General features: G+C 58.8%; 1 protein-coding gene across 3 annotated transcripts; it reads left to right on the top strand.

The window, feature by feature from the left end:
• Positions 1–6,007: 6,007 nt before the first annotated feature.
• MUC4 (mucin 4, cell surface associated) lies at positions 6,008–15,906 on the top strand. Of its 3 annotated transcripts, XM_041467681.1 has the most exons (26): positions 6,046–6,132; positions 6,323–6,480; positions 6,559–6,714; positions 6,837–6,967; positions 7,200–7,288; positions 7,597–7,773; positions 7,865–8,008; positions 8,106–8,225; positions 8,428–8,630; positions 9,341–9,419; positions 9,665–9,835; positions 10,017–10,118; positions 10,323–10,559; positions 10,945–11,079; positions 11,169–11,347; positions 11,474–11,633; positions 11,713–11,811; positions 12,386–12,568; positions 12,661–12,734; positions 13,046–13,110; positions 13,398–13,597; positions 13,792–13,960; positions 14,045–14,218; positions 15,054–15,091; positions 15,175–15,272; positions 15,477–15,906. In XM_041467681.1, the coding sequence occupies exons 2-26, from the start codon at positions 6,418–6,420 to the stop codon at positions 15,531–15,533; spliced, it is 3,303 nt and encodes a 1,100-aa protein (XP_041323615.1). In that variant the 5' UTR covers positions 6,046–6,132; positions 6,323–6,417; the 3' UTR covers positions 15,534–15,906. The 3 variants fall into 3 exon arrangements, 2 of the variants coding, with proteins under 2 accessions (XP_041323615.1, XP_041323616.1); XM_041467682.1 differs by lacking the exons at positions 6,046–6,132; positions 6,323–6,480; positions 6,837–6,967 and having other exon boundaries at positions 6,623–6,714; XR_005955161.1 differs by lacking the exons at positions 13,792–13,960; positions 14,045–14,218; positions 15,054–15,091; positions 15,175–15,272; positions 15,477–15,906 and having other exon boundaries at positions 6,008–6,132; positions 6,316–6,480; positions 12,661–13,110; positions 13,235–13,527.
• Positions 15,907–16,392: the final 486 nt, after the last annotated feature.

The raw sequence follows: 16,392 nt of genomic DNA, 5'->3' as shown, positions 1-16,392 counted from the left end.
GAGGCTGAGGGTACCTATGGCCATCTCCCAGGTTTATCCCGACCAACACACCGGGACAGGCCACACATCCATGGGTGCTGGTTCCTCCCTGCAGGCAGCTGGGACTGTGACCTTGGGATCCGCAGTGAGATGAAGCTCGGGAGGGGATGCACAGACTCTGGGAATCCCCAGGAAGCTGTGTGACATGTGCACCTTTAAACCTCCTGCTGAGTCCTCCCAGGCTGCCTTAGGGTGCAAAGTTCTCCCCATCCAGGGCTGCTGGAGTTAGTCACAGTATATCCCACCCCCAGGCCCAACGCTTGAAGGCCGGGTATGGTTTTGCCTGCTCTGAGTGGGCAGTGTTTGCCTGCAGGGGAGCCCCCCTTGCCCGGCTGCCACCTGACTCATGCCCGGGCAGGGAGTGGCGGGACCGGCGTCGCTCCCACCCACGTGTGGCTGTTGTGCAACCGGGTGCCTCTGCTGCAGACAGAGCCGGGAGCAGGTGTGGGAGTGGAGGGGTGGCCCCTGTGGGGTCCCAGACCCGGTGTCAGTGCTCACTGCCCTCTCCAGGTGGGTATCAGAGCCCCTTGGCTGGGTTTCCTGCAGGGTGCCTTCTAACAGCATCAGGAAGGGATCTTGGGATCAGGTGGAGGAGGATCTTGGTGCCCAAACGCACCAGGTCCATTGATAGTGGTGGTACCTGCTCCCCAGGATACTCTGCTCCAGAGCTGGTGCTCCAGAGGAGAGACCCTGCCATGGTCTCTCCATGGTGAGGAAGGGCTGCCTTGGTATGACCATGGATCCATCCTTGTGGCAGATGGTACCTGGCCACATCCTGTGCACCCACAGCTCCCTCTGCTCTGGTCCCCTGGCCCTCCCTGAGCGTGGGGACAGGGAGCTGGTGCTGCTGTGAGCACAGTCACGCGCCACTGCTTGGGACTCTGTGCTTCTGTTTTCCTGTGTGAGGTGCAGCCCCATGGCAGGGCTGTCAGTGAAGCGAGGAAGGCACAACACCATCACTAACTTACTTCCCTCTCCTTAAGTGATCCTGGAGATGGGGGAGACCTTGTGAAGAAGCAAACACATTTGCTGCAGTGGCCTCACTGGCTCCGTTCACGCAGCAGGGTCTGTCCGGCCTCTGTCGCTGGTGGAAGGTGACCTGTAACCCAGGGCAGTGCCTGGCCCCGCCACCTGTGCGGGGACACTCCCCCCACTCCATCCGGGTTTGTGTGGGCGTTTGCCGCGATGTGCAGATAACGCCTGCGACCGGCAGTGCCGAAGGGGGGACAGGGCAGGGTCAATACGTGGGACCCCAAGGCACCAGCCGTAGCCTGCTCCTTCCTTCTTCCTCCTTGGTGACAAGCCAACCCCTGCCAGGGGTTATCAGCCGTGCAGCCAAGTGTGGAGGGACCTGACAGCAACCAGGATGGGGGTGCAGAGCCCAGGACTGACCCACCTCTCCCAGAGATGTTTGGGACCCCTGTTCCCACCTGCCATCCCATTGTCTTTAGGCCAAGTGACTTTGAACCCCCCGGGGTGGCTCCTCAGGGGTTGGGGACCCCAGCCGCGGGCTGTCAACAGTGGGGTCGGCCTGGAAAGGACCTTAAAGCTTCCCATGGCAAAATGGGTGTGGCCCCCAGCATCAGTGGGTGCCCGGAATTGGGACGCTGCCACCTCAGCGCAGGCTGCGAGGACACAGAGACGTCAGTGCCCCAGGCAGGGCACGTGGTGTCCCTGTCCCCCCCACCTGGAGGAGTGCTCACCGGCGGAGTCACCCTTGCACGCTCCCTTGAGAAGGTGAGAGCTGCAGCCGTGTCGCCTTCCTTCCTGACACCGAAGAAGCACGATGGGGTGCCGGGGCCCGTGGCCGCTCTGGAGCTGGGTGCTGTGGGGGTTCTGGGTGCTGCCAGGTAAGTGCCAGGGTCCCTCGCACTGCTGCCGGGCTGACCAGGTGGCTGATACCGTGTGGGTGATGGGCTGCGAGCAACCCTCCGGCGGCTACAAGGCTGCCCTGGAGCCCGAGTGCCCGGCCGGGGTTTGTCCTGTCCCTGTCCGCGGGTGCCAGAGCTTTGTCACGGTCCCCAGCTGCAGCAGAGGAAGGTGGCGGGAATTGTGGATCAAATAGAGAGATTGACCCTCGGGGAAGGTCCCTGTCCTGTTCTTGGTGTTGGTCCTCCCGCAGAAGGGAGGAGGGCTGGGGGTGATGGTGACTCCGGGCTGGCTTTTTCCTCATCCTGCCCTCACCTGCCTTCTGCACAAGCCGGGGAGATGAAGGGGCAACCCCTTGTCCCCACGCTGGACCCATCCGAGTCGGGCAGCATCTCCCATGTGGCCGAGAGCACCAGCGCCGAGCTGCCTTCAGAGCTGGCCGTGTGCCCGGAGCTCCCCAGCGCCGCACGGGCAGAGCTCCCCTCTCCCCCCGGCCCGCCCGCCGCCCCCGCGGGCAGCCCGAGCTCAGGTAAGGCCGGCAGGCAGCTGGCCGCGGGCAGGTTCCTGCCTGCTGGGACCGCGGCGGGGCTGATCCAGCTGGAGCTGCCTTGTCTCGCTCCACAGGCATCCTGGTGCCTCAGGAAACAGAGAGGGGGCTGGTCCCAGCTGGAAGTAGTGGTGAGCAGGAGGGGCCTCCCAGCCCTGCAGCTCTCCCTGGGGGTCCAGCAATGCAAGGCAGCCCCCAGGCAGGGTCAGGGGCTGGGCTTGCCTCTGCAGGTGCTGCTGGCCACCCAACCGGCGTCCCTCCAGCTCCCACCACCACTTGGCACATGCAGCCTCTGTCCTTCAAGCCAAAGGGGCACACAGTGGGTCTTGCCCTGGGTGCTGTCACCGTGGAGCAGATGCCAGTGACAGCATGGACCACAGAGCCATTGCTCCCCCAGGATGAGCACAGCACATCGACATCATCCCCCAGCATAAGCAGGAGCTCTGCTGAGCCATGTAGTACTGCCATGCTCCTGTCCCAGGAGGTCATACTGGGGCTGGATGAGGCCACCTCACCTTTGGCTACAGTTGCCAGCATCTCTCAGGACAGGGGCAGCCCCATGAAGATGGCAGCAGCCTCAGCCAGTCCCCCTGACACAGCTGCAGAAGGAGCCTTGTCTTCTATCACCACTGGCACCAGCAAGGCTGCAGAGCCAGGGACAAGTACCTTACCCAACGCTGACCACAGTGCCTCACAGGACCCTCCTGGGCCTCCCACTCAGCTGCCTCCAGCCCTTTTGCCCCAGCTTCCTGAGGATGCTGTGCTGGGCACAGCAGGGACGTTCCCCCCCAGCCACAGTGCAGCCCCGGGCGCTGCTGGACATGGGCTGCCTGCAGGCAGCACTGCCAACCAACCCCAGGCCACCACACAAGCTGCAGGCACACTGGCTACAGTAATGGATGTCGTAGCTGGAGAGCACATCCCACCTCTGGGAACCACCAGTACTGAGCTGGTGTCCATCAGGAATGAGGCCAGTACCAAAGCCACAGCAGGCACTGCCATCCCAGAGACCAAGGACACACCAGGGGGGCTCAGCATGAGTCTGTCCCCCCATGCAGCTCTCAAAGACCCTGATGGTCCCTCTCCAAGGCCCTTTCCACGCTCCGTGGGCTCTCTGCTCCCTCAGTCCCTCTCAACAGGCTTTGGGACCACCACAGCAGAGGCTGCTGCAGGTAGATCTTCAGCCACTCCCAGCATGGCCATGCCTTTGTCCCTCATCGGCACCACTGGAGCAAAGCCAGACGGTGACCCTCGAGCTGCTGCTGCTGCACCACCACCTTCCACCGCTGCATTTGGCATTGGGACTGTGCCAGCTACCCATCCATCCTCCTTTGTTAGCAACGCTCCAATTAGTGAAGCAGGGATGGGATCAGCATCACTGGCCAGTGGCAGTGCCACCACAATACCGGGGGACACCGAAGCCACCCTGCCTGTGCCTGATGCACACTCCAGCCACAGCCAGCCAGGTCCCACAGCAGGCTCAACAACCCCAGGAACTGGCGTCACACCCAGATCTGCACTAACCCCAGTGCTCTGGGCTGGGTCTCAAATTGTGGAAGCTCCAGGGACAGAGATGCCATCACCCAACACAGGCATGGGCAGAGCTGTATCAGATACCCCTGGGGGACCCAGAGCAGTCACTGTCCCCATGGCATCACAAACAGACGTCCCCCCTCTCCTGGAAGACAGAGCCAATGCAGGGATGGCTCTGGAGGTGTCCCCATCCAGCATCTCCCAAGAGATGGCACCAGTCACATCCCCACTGCCCCTGGCTGCCCCACTGCAAGCAATGGGGGCTTCAGGTGACCCCCAGCCCAATGGCAGCACCACAGGGCGAGCGATGGGGTTCTTGGAGGTGAGCACGGAGGAGAACCCCGGTGCCAGTGCAGCAGAGCCAGCTCCCAGCCACATGATTGTCACTGCCAGGCCATCACTAGAGCCGCCTGCCACTGAGAACAAGCCCACCACTGGGATCTCCTCGCTGGCTGCTGGCCACACAAATGTGTGGGAGGCTACAGCTGCATCCCAGACAGGTGCCACAGGCACCACTGCCCATGTGGACACCACGGCCCATGTGGACACCACCGCCCATGTGCACATCACCAGCTCTGAGAGCAGCACTGAGGGTGCAGCCAACACCAGCAGTACCCGTGTCCCTGACTCCAACACCAGTGGCACAAGCGTGGCCACCACGCTGGCCACTACACCATCCACCAGCACATTCCCCAGCAACGCTAACCTGCCAACCACCTCCACAGGCTGGGAGACCTTTGTGACCAGTGTCACCACAGCCATGCCACCTGCCACAGCACGGGCCACCAGCAGCAGCAGTGCCCCATCCCTTGCTGTAACACACAGCGAGACAGGCGGAGGTGGGCAGCCTGTCCCACCCCCAGCAGCACGGACCCCCGTGGTGGAGACAACTCTGGGACCCTGGGGCGTCCTTGGTCCCAGCACTGCTGTTGCAGTGTCTGGTTCTCCCCTCCCCAGCCTGCACAGCCCAACAGAGGAGGCAGCAACAGCCCCCTTGTCCCTGCTTGGTGTTGGTGCAACTGGGGTGGCAGCAGCTGGACAGACTCACACCGAGTCAGCTACAGGCACCACTTCTCCTGCATCCATCAGCTACCATGACATGGGACAAGCAGCGAGCACGTCACCTCCTGCCTTCCAGACATCTCCAGGGGCACCTGCCTGGAAGGAGAAAACAGCCATCAGCAGAGGCAGCACCACAGCCACTGCTGCAGGGAACACCATGGCCAGCACCACAGGCAGCACCACTGCCACCACGGCCACCACTGCCACCACTGCAGGCAGCACCACTGCCACCACTTCAGGGAACAGCACTGCCACCACTGCAGACAGCACCACTGCCACCACTGCAGGGAACAGCGCTGCCACCACTGCAGACAGCACCACTGCCACCACTGCCACCACTACAGACAGCACCGCTGCCACCACTGCAGGGAACAGTGCTGCCACCACTGCAGGAGGCACCACAGCTATTGCATCCCCAGCCCCCGTGAGCCCAGCCAAGGAGGAGGGAAGTCTCCCAGGCACCACGGCACCAGTGACACCACCAGCCACCACCAGCCCTGCCACCACCCTGTCTCACACCTTTGGGACACAGAGAGGACCGTCCACCGAACTGAGCACATCCGCCCACACCACCACTGGGCACAGAATTCCTGCACCTGAGCCCCAACCCACCCATGAGCTTATCAGTAAGTAGATTTTATTTTTCCCAAGGACAAGAGCAGGAAAGGTGTTTTCAGCCAGTCAAGCATTGTGATGGACAAGGGTGTGGCCTGGTCTGGGGTATCTCATCTGCATTGCACATTGGGCTGCCAGATTAATGGGAAAAGACAAAATAGGATATTTGAGAGCATCCCAAAAGTGGGTTGAGAATTGGATTACAATCCATCAGAGCACAGGCACAGCATCCTGGCAGCAAGCAGGTGGGTTTGTCCTGGCTGCAGGATGGATAAAGCAGACATTAATGATTTCACACCTTTTTCATTGATCTCCTGCCCATGGCAGAGCCAGCGACTTCACTCTACCCCTTTGGCGTGGAAGGAGGGGATCAAGAATACGTCCGGAGGATGGTGGATTTTAACTCACCCCTCTTCAAGCCAGAAATTGGATTTCCCTTTGGGAAGTCACTGCGAGATGCTCTCTATGTGAGTGCCCCCTTTGGTGAGCACATAATGGATGTGCTGCCTTTTTGGTAGAAAAACCCCAAACATTGAAACGGAGCAGAAATCAAATTTAATCTATCTTTTAACATTTAAAATGGTTGGTTTCTGTTTACCCATGGAGGCTAAAAGCTATCCCAGTCAGCAAATAACAAGTTTTTTGGTTAGTTTACAGATAACGGACAGATCATTTTTCCACCCACGGACAACTATGTCCCGTCCAACCCCAACCCCCCTCCCCGGGGCTTCACTGGCCGGGAGAGCTTGCCAATGGTGGCTGCCTTTTGGGATGATGCAGACTTTTCTAAGGGTGTTGGCACCACTTGGTACCAGGTGAGGGCCACCAGAGGTTTTCTGGGAGAATCCAATTCCCGGCTCACTCATTTAATTCCCTCTCTTACCATCTGGCAGGAGTACTCTACACTCAGCTCTACCCAAGACCCCATTGTCCAAGATGTGGAAGCAAAGATTGAGAAATACCTAAAAATCCCCTATGCAGCAAAATGGACCTTGAAGGTGACGTGGGAGAAAGCTCCAGCATACCCATCCCGGAGGGATGACACTCAGGTGAGCAGTGCAGGACCCAGGTGACAGAGAGGACGCTGGTGCCTGTTTCAAGCCTCAGTCCGCTCTGCAGGGAGAGCAGGGGAGGCTCTGGGAGTGCTAAGGGGGTGCCTTGGGTTCTCCAGACGAGCACCTACCAGGCAGTGCTCAGCACCGACGGGAGCCGCTCCTTCGCCCTGCTGCTCTACCAGGACGGTGGGATGCGCTGGGACTACACCAGGCTGGCTGCAGCCAACGTGCTGATCGGCTTCTCCAGGTGCTGCACGCGTGTCACTGGGGTTTGGGACAGCTGAGATTTGTTCCAGCACTGTGTTGAGACTGTTGGAGGAATTACCCCCGGGAGAGCCCAGCTCCCACTCCTGGAGCAATCCTGCCCCATTTAAACCCTTTCTTTTGCACACAGCAGTAGTTCCCACCCCAGCTGCTCTGCGGGGGGAGGAGGAGGGTTGTGTTGGGAGGATGACCTCAAACCTCCTCTCTCCACACAGCGGCAATGGCTATGCCCAAAACAACGAGCTGACTCAGAAGCCACCAGCTGTCAAGTACCGACCAGACCAGCACAGCAGCAGCGGCTCCGGTACGGCCCCGGGGGCTCCTTGGGGTGGGTGGGGATGGAAGGAGCTGTGTGCTCCGTGCCAGGAGCATGTCCCCAGCATGCATCCCTGGGAGGTAGTGGGCCAGCAAAGCCACCGGGCAAGAGCTGGCCACCAAGAGCAGACTGTGGGTGTCCTATGTCCTCCTGTGGCTTGCCACAGCCCTGCTGGCTCTAGAGGGAGCCTGGAGACCTTGTGTGAGGTCAGTGGCCAGGGACAGCTGTCCCACGGGATCCCTCAGCACAAGGCGAGACCCTGGCTGAGCAGTGTTGTTCTCTGGTTGCTCCTCCAGATGTGCGTGGGCTGTGGATTTACAGACTGGACAGTCGCTCCCGGGTGAATTACAGGCTGCAGTGCCTGGCGTGGCTGGACACAGAGCCAGCGCCAGCCACGTGGAACAGCCAGCTGCCACCATGCCCCTGCTCCCGGCCCCAGGCAGAGCTGGATCCCCGCTACCACTGGAGCAGAGGTGCCAAGGACAGCCCCCCAGGAGCAGCAGCAGGGCGGGGAGATGGTCCCCTCCTGCTCTGGGGGCGGCTGTGATCCCCACACTATTTCAGGCCCAGCAGACACCTCGGTGAGGATGCTGCGCACTGCGTCCCCCAGCCCAGCCGGAGCTGGGGTACGATGTCTGTACCAAGGTGGGAGCTTGCTGGAAGGCTGGCAGGAGAGAGCGTGGAGCCTCCCCTTCCACACTGCCACTGGTAAGTGGGAACTGGCATTCCCTCACTCTAAAATACCCCAAGCATCAAGCACAGTCAGAGCAAGGGCCCTGACACACCCCATCACATTCCTCCACAGACACGGAGCTGGAAGCGTTCGACTGGTGCTGCCGGCGTGTGGGGAAGCCCCGGTTCTGTGCCAGGTTTGCTGAGAAGAGACCGAGGGTTGACTGTGAAGGATACGTGCCACCCACCCCCGGTGAGTCCCCAGGCTCTGCCTCTGCTGTGCCAGGGCACTGAGCTGTGCATGGACCCCATGCTTCAGCCACGCTTTGCAACATGCCAGTGGGGACTGCTGAGCCACCACTGAGCAGCTCTGGGGCTGCTCTCCTTCCTGAAATGATACCAGCATTTGTTCTTCTTCCTCTGCCCAAAATGTCTCCATCTCCTTTGGACCCCAGCTGGTGCCTTTGGGGACCCTCACATCACCACCCTGGATGGACTCACCTACACCTTCAATGGGCTTGGGGACTTTGTCCTGCTGCTGGCCAGTGATGCCCAGACCAGCTTCGTTTTGCACGGGCGCACAGCACAGACTGGCATGGCCCAGGCCACCAACTTTGTGGCCTTTGCTGCCCAGTACATCTCCAACACCACCACAACAGTGAGTAGGAGTGTCCTGGGTATGAGTTTGAGCCTCTAATGGGAAATACCTCTCTGGCAAGCTGGGCATTACCTCTGCATCACCTACAAGTGGATGGGACCCAAGAGGCATCTCCTCTTCTTTTCCTGCCACCTCCCACCACTCTAACAAAGTACTATTAGTGGGGAAATGGACTAATACTCACCAGGCACAGGTCTAACACCTCCTGCAAACAGGCCAGCAAGGGCTGGAGACTCTGGAGGAACATGACGTGCTTCACCTTTTCCATTGCACACTCCTTGTCCTGACACTTTAGCACAAGCGGCTGCTCTTCCTGACTTTGCAGAATTGCTCCCCACAGCCATTTAGCTTAATTAAGCAGAATGTCCTGGTGTCACCAGGAGCAGGCATTGAACAGCATGAGGAGGGGGCTCAGAGCTGGGAGCCCCCCAGCACAGCTCTCCGTGCTGTCAAGGTCAGCTGAGCAGTGGTGGTGGCCTGGGCATGTCCCTTGCCAGCAGTGACAGGCAGCTCTCTGTCCTCTTCTGTGCAAACATCAAAGCTGCTGTACTGTGTGTCTGCTGGGGTGAAGAACACACCAACACAGGCCCCAGGCTGAACCTCTCTTCCTGGGCTGGAGGAGGACAGAGTTAATAATTGTTCCCAGCATGGAGGGACAGCAGGAAGGGACAAGCAGAGGGTCTGACTGGGACATCTACCACAATTTTCAGGTTGAGTGGATCTTGGGGAGCCAGGATGACATCCAAGTCCTCCTGAACAACGAAACCATCCAGTTTTCCTATTCCCAAGGTGAGCAGGGTCTGCTGTTAAATGCTAAATGTATGTGGGGGGGCCCAGAAATGTCTCCATCCCCTGGGACCAGCCCTGCCCAGTGCTAGGGCAGCCATCCTGAGATCCATTAAATGTCTCTCACCTGCACCTGTCTCTGATCTGGGTGGGGTGCATGGGGAGCACTCCCCTCCAGGAATCCATGGTTGTCATTTCAGGTCCCAGCCTTGCATGGACTCTCCCTCTGTGCTCTCTTTCTCTTGCAGAGCTGGGTGACGAGGTGTACTACAGCCCTGGTGTCCTGCTAGTCAACGCCTCCTCTGTCACGGCCGTCTTCGATGGGACCATCGCTGTCTCTGTCTCAGCCACCTCCGGGATCCTCAGCGTGGTCTGCAGCCTGCCCGACTGGTACCGCAACAGCACCAGGGGCCTCCTGGGTGAGGGCTCCTGGCACAGCCGGGGTGCAAATTCTCTTCCCACTCCAAAGTAGACTGGAAAACTGGGGAATCATGCTTGTGAGGGCAGGGACACCTGGGTATGAACTAAACACTGGCCAGCACCAGAGAGGAGGTCAACCCTGGCATGGGGGATTCCAGCACTCTGGTGATGCTCCACCAGGTGTGTGGGACCATGACCCTGCAGATGACTTCCAGATGCCAAATGGTACCAGCATCCCTGTGAACAGCAGTGAGGAGGAGATCTACAGCTATGGGATGACCTGTAAGTCCAGGCATAGGATCCCTCTTGATGATCCTCTCCTTTCTGCGCCTCCTGGCCATGCTTTGGCTTGAGATTTTTAAACATTTGCCTGAGCAAAAGCAATGTCAAGGGAAGGTGTTTGGTGTCCTCACTGCTCTGTGAAAAGGAACCCTAAAATACAACAAACCTTAAAATGGCCTGTACCCATGGTGTGCTCTCTTGCAGGGGCTGTTGGGAAGCACAGCCTGTTCACTCAGCCTCCGGACTCACCAGCACTGAGCTTCACACCCTTCTTCTTGTCTCGGCTGCGGCAGAAGAATGAAAGCCAGTACCAGCTGGTGGCCTCTCAGTGTCGTGGCAGCAAGGAGTGCATCTATGATTCACTGAGCACAGGGAACTTGGCCCTGGGCCTGGCCACCCAGAGCTTTGCAGCTGACTTCCAGCAGAGGAAGACAGCACTCAGTAAGTGGAGCACATCCTCACCTCTGAGAGGGCATGGCTTGGATGTAACTGGGCAGTGCCCTGCTCCTTTCCTGGGCTCCCTTGCTTCATATGAGACAGAAAAGAAGTCACCAAGGTCTTGGATTTGCACTGCCCAGCTGGCTTGTCTCCAGTCCTGGGAGATGCCACCAGCAGGAAGTTCCCATCAAGGTTTTGGAATTGCATTTCCTGGAACTGCATTTCTGGCTTCTCTCCAAACCTGGGAGATGCCACCATGCTGTGCAACATAAGGGCCTTGTTGGTGGGCAGCCGTGACAGCGTCTGCCTGGGTTCCCATCCTCACCAGGAGGGAGCCGGAGACAAGGGGTGACAAGGCCACATGTGTGCTGGGCTGCTCTCTCCTCAGATGCCTTCCCTCCTGTCATCACCGGTGACGCATCAATCACAGCCTTCAGGACAGAGAAGGTCACAAGGCAGTACCATGCCTTGGGGGCAGGTGCACGCTTCATTCCCCATCTCTCACGGGAGCTCAACATATCGGGTAAGGAAGGAGAGATGGAGCAGCTGGGATGGAAAGGAATGGGATGGAATTCCTCTGCCACCTCTGACTCCTACCTGTCGTCCCGGCAGAGAATGGGACCCTCATATGGGAGCCCCGTGGGATAGCACCATTCACCATCAGCCTGGAGGCTGTTGGCTCCAACAACATCTCTGCACTCCTCCAGCTCCGCTTCACCCTTTGCAGATGCAGCAGGAGCCAGGACTGTGACTACAGCAACACTGTCACTCTCAGGGAGTCTTCCCTGCAGGTAGTGTCCCAGAAAGCTCCTCTGGCAACACACTGTGCCTGTCCCCATGCCAGCTGTGCTGGCTGTCTTCTCTGTCCACCCATCCTCCTCACGTTCCCTAAGCCAGTGTCACTATCCCCTTCCCAGCTGGCAGCCTGCAGATGCGAGAGCGGCTACTCAGGTGCCTTCTGCCAGGACCCTCCGGACCCCTGCTCCCAGGGATGCTTCCCTGGTGTGGGATGTGACCCTTTCCGTGGCTGTGGCCCCTGCCCAGCTGGCCTGACGGGGGATGGAGAGCATTGCTCAGGTGACAAGGGCTGACACCATGGCCACTGGGACCCCTGCCAAGGTGCTTGTCCCGGTGCCATGGTGCGCTGCCCCGGCAGATATCGATGAGTGCACGCAGGGGACGGAGTGCCCGGGGAACAGCACCTGCACCAACACTGTGGGCAGCTACCTCTGCTCCTGCCTGGCCAGCGAGCAGGGTGAGTATGGGGCCCTGACAGGCATGGTCCTCGTCCCCATCACCCCAGGCTCTGTGGAAGAGAATTCCTGAGGGAGCCAGGCTGGCCAGAGAGGAGAGAAGGGGGAGCTGCCTGAGCTCTGTGCCCAAGCCCTTGCTGTCATTTGCAGAAGAGACCAGAGTCCAGCCACCACTTGTGTTCCCAGGCTGTCGATCTCACTAATCCGCTGGGAAGAGAAATTTTTCCCATGCAATTTTTCTCCTTGAGAAAAAAATTCTCATCCCAGCAAAGTTCAAATGCACATGCGGAGGTTGGGGGCTAAATCAAGCCTTATTTTCAGATTGTTTTGGTGGGGTTGAGTTGATGGCTTTTGCTCTTGTTCTAATGCTGGGATTTAAGAAGGGCAAATGGCTCCAGCTGGAAGGAGGGGGAGTGGGGCTTTTCCTTGAAGTCATACTAAAACTCCTAACACATTAAAGAAAATCAAAACAAAACTTGGAAGAAAGGCCTTATGGAGCAGCTGAGGATGCTTCAGAGAGCTGGGGCTCTGCCCTGCAGCCAGGTTCATGCCTCTACCATGCTCTCCATCCCACAGGTGAGAGGCCAGGCTGTGGCTCAGCCTGTGGCTACCACTCCTGCCCTGAGGGCTACTGCAGCAACGGGGGACGCTGCCACCTTCACCCCATCACTTGTGTCCCCACCTGCACCTGCCCCCCGGCTTTCACCGACCAGCACTGCGTGGTGGCAGGGGGGGATTTTCAGCCGCTGCCCAGCTCAGGTGGGTACCTGTGCCCCATGAGGGGTGAAACACGACCCCACTCACCCTGGTCCTGTGATACCAGAGCCACCACCGTGGCTTTCCCCAAGCAGGTCTCCCTCGGAGAAGCATCCAGATGAGGATCAAGACACTGCAAAACGCCACTGCTGAGGAAGTCAACAGCACTGTATGTCACTGGAGTGGGTGGGCTCAGAGCAGGGGGCACACTGGCATACTGGGCAGCTTGGCAGCTGGGAGTGCCCATGCCTCTGTATGCCCTCCCATGGGATCTCTGAGGCTCCAGCAGATCCACAAGCCCAGAGGGAGGAAGCACCAATTGCATGGTGATGGCTGCAGCCGTGGCCCTGTGCCAAGTGAATGAACCAAAGGCCAGGGCAGCCCTTGGGGCTTGGCCACAATTCCTGCATCTCTCTTCAAACTTTCCCCATGCTGGTGTCATTCTGCTCCCCTAATCCCTTCCTGCTCCCCCCACTGCAGGTCTCAGCCATCCTGAACTCCCTGGAGGTAAAGGCTTTCCAGAGCAACACCAACATCACCCAGATGTGAGTCAGATGTGAAGCAGCCTGTGACGCCCCCAAGGATCGGGCGGGGCAGGGCTGAGCATGGGGCCAGAGAGTTTGGTGCACAAAAGGGCGTTTTTCCCCAGCTCAGAGTCTGTTTTTCCAGCCTGCTGCTGTAAACCCTTGGAGACACGAGTCTGTTGGCACCTTCCCCTCCTACCTCATCCCTTCCTTACCATCGCCCAAATGGGAATACTGAGGCACGGTGAGGCTCAGTCACTCTGAGAGGCAGCAGCAGCTCCACCAGCAGCCCTCTCTTTTCCCTGCAGGACAGACAGCGATGGCTTCACCTTTGTGGTGGTGTCTGAGTTTGCCTATGACAGCCGCGGGACCGTCATCCGCTTCCTGAACGAGGAGCTGCCCGCGGCCATCACCGGCGCCTTCAACGGGCGGCGGGGGCAGCGGGAGGCGGGCACGGGGCTGCTCTTCCAGCGCCTGCACCAGGACAACATCACCGACCTGGTGAAGCGTGAGTTGCTCCTGGCGCGGAGCTGGGGAGTACCCCCCTGTCCCCATTGTCCCCATAGCCCTATGCCCCAGGGATTGGTTCACACCCATGGGGGAGGTGGGTGGGCAGCCTCCCAAACCCAGCCACAGGTCCAGCTTGGAGAAGCATCAAGGGGTGTTGCTGCAAGGCCGAACCCGTGTGCTTTCCCTCCCCAGTGACAGTGGATGAGCTGAGGGACTATTTCCCCTGCTCACTGTACGGCTACAAAGGCTACCAGCTCCACTACATGGGGACCATTGGCTTCGTCTGCATCTCCCCCTGCAAGATGGGCTACTGCCAGCACGGTGGCCAGTGCCAGCACCTGCCCGAAGGGCCCACGTGCAGGTAGCAGCAGCCCTGGGGTGGACAAGGCCACCCTGCTCAGCTGCTTCTCCCACAGCATCACAGCTCCTCCCTCCCCATCCGCAGCTGCCTGCCCTTCTCCATCTACTCTCCAGCTGGCCTCCAGTGTGAGTGGCTGGCCATCAGCCTGGCTGCCTTCCTCGGCATCCTGCTGGGAGCCCTGGCTCTGCTCTGCCTCCTGTTTGCCCTCGGCTGCCTGGCCCTGCGCCTCTGCCGCCAGCACCGCCGCCGGCACCAGGGGTGAGCAGGGCTGGACCGGCACAGGGCTGGGTGCTGGGTTCTGGGCATGTGGCAGGCTGGGTGTCGAGAGAAAACTGATCAAAAATCCACATTTGAAAGATCTACCACTGGTAGAACTCGTCTGGTTTGGGCAGGGGGACCCTGCCCTTGGAGAGGGGTTGAGTGACCTTTTAATATCTTCCAGCCTCTTTTCCAGACATCTGTTGCTCAGGGGTGCAATAGCATCAGTGGGTTGAATGTTAGCTTTCCTTTTCCCCCATGTTAGGGAGTGTTTGCACTTCTTCCTCATCTCACCCAATACTTGGTTACAGATGGGCTTTCTATTTAATTTTAATTTGCATACCACCCAAATGATTTCCACTTCAATTCACATGGGTCTGGAAAGAGCTGGCCCAGAGCAAGGAAAAGTAGTTTAAGAATTGGACCTTGGTCTTCTGCAGGGCAGGGAGTTAACAGAACAATGGCAAAGTGCAAGGCTGGGATGGAAGAACCAGCATCTCCTTCCCCCCTCCCCAGCCCTTGGTCCTGCGGAGGCATCCACACCCAGGGGATGTCCCAAGCCCCTGGCTCTAGCTGGAGCTGTGTCCTGCCTCTGCTCCCAGCTCCCTGCCAGCCCTGGAGCCAGGAATCTCTGGGAAGTTCCTCGGTTCATTTGCATTTGTGGCAAGGCAGGAAATGTGCGTGCACAATGTGGCTTTTCCTCCTCTTGCAGCCCCATCTCACCCCTGCATTCAGTCACTGCTCCCCTTTGCCATCTGACCAAGACACCAGCATCAGGCAGGGGTTCTCCCAGCCTCTGCTGACATGTTCTCCCTATTCTGTTCTCCCCTCTCAGGGCCAAGGAGACCTTGTGGAGGACACGGCCCTTCTCCTGTGAGTACATGCCTGTAAAACTCCCCCAACCAAGGCTCTGCTTCACCCCAGTCCTCAAGTTCCACTCATCTTCCCTGCTCCAGCTTTAATGATGGCAGGAGAACAAGCAGAGCCCACAGGCTCCCACTCTCTGGAAAGGCATTGGAAACTGCAGCTCCAGGCCATTGATCCCTCACTCCAGGTCTGTCCTCGGGTTACTGCTTCCATGGGGTGTTGGGAGCTTTGGCTGGGCTCTGAATCCTGGCCCTGTGCCTCAAAGGAGCTCAGGAGCTGTGCCTCATCCTGAAGCATCACCGATGCTTTGGCCGGCACTGGGATCCGTGCCACCGTGACAAAGCACAGAGCCAATGCCACACTGCCAGCATGGCCTGTTCCTCCTTTACAGATAAGAATCCAGAGACCCCACGTTATGCCTCCAAGCCAGTCCCCCCAGCAGCCCTAACCTGCCACCAGTCCTTTTGTGGCACCTCCAGGCCCACAGAGGAGCCAGACACTGCTGCCAGCTCTGCCGCTTGCTCTTGAGGTGTCCAGCAGCAGCAACACATGGAAGCAGGGACAGGCAGCTGCCTTCTGGGTTCTGGGAGGATTCACTCCGGAGGAGCTGCTTTTTTGAATGTGTGTTTATGTTGGGTGACCAAAGCAGGAGGATTTCACCTTCCCTGAGGACCTGCAGAGATGCCTGGGATCATCCTTGTCTGTGTCTGCACCAGGGGTATGTGCTAGTGCAGTAACCAGACCCTGCAGATCCCCTGAGAGCAGGGTCAGCTGGGGCAATGCAGTGATTGTAATCCCTTAGGAACCAAATAGAATAAACCAAAAATGGTGGCTTGCTGTTAAATTGTTTGCACCTCAAGGGTCTGTGCCAGCCCTGCTTCACTGCCATTGAGCCCTCAAGTCCCTGCTTTCTGCTGGTGCCATCCACAGAGCCAAAGTGAAAATGGATGTAAATTTTTTGGTGGCTTCATCCCCTCGTTTTCCCTACGCACCTGCAAGTCTCCTCACACTGCCTTCATGGGCACTGCTTACAGTGGCTCAGATCATGCAGGTCGGGCTTTGGCCCCACAAACATCCCACAGCTCTTCAACCCTGGTGACTGGGAGATGCTGACCCAAGGAGGGTATATCAGACCCCATCAGCTCCCCAACTCCCACCCCATTCACTGCCCTAGATCCTGGCTTAGCTGTGTCTCCAGCACTAAAGCTGAGAACAGAAATATCGTGTAATCCTGCTGCTCCAAGCCTGTCCTGTCACTGCTTCCCACCCCAGTTTGGCAGAGGACATGGCTGCTGCAGGATCAGTGA

The sequence above is a fragment of the Pyrgilauda ruficollis genome, unplaced genomic scaffold (genome assembly GCF_017590135.1).
Source record: "Pyrgilauda ruficollis isolate IOZ18807 unplaced genomic scaffold, ASM1759013v1 scaffold21, whole genome shotgun sequence".
Classification (NCBI taxonomy): domain Eukaryota; kingdom Metazoa; phylum Chordata; class Aves; order Passeriformes; family Passeridae; genus Pyrgilauda; species Pyrgilauda ruficollis.
The sequence above is the reverse complement of the archived record's forward strand: the minus strand, read 5'-3'. Positions and strand labels throughout refer to the sequence as shown.

Bases quoted from the DNA above. Each gene is read 5' to 3' on its own strand.
- MUC4 (XM_041467681.1), top strand. From the start codon at position 6,418: ATGGTGGCTGCCTTTTGGGATGATGCAGACTTTTCTAAGGGTGTTGGC. The intron at 14,219-15,053 runs GTGAGCAGGGCT...CTCCCCTCTCAG, and splicing joins CACCGCCGCCGGCACCAGGG to GGCCAAGGAGACCTTGTGGA. The intron at 15,273-15,476 runs GTCTGTCCTCGG...CCTCCTTTACAG, and splicing joins CCATTGATCCCTCACTCCAG to ATAAGAATCCAGAGACCCCA.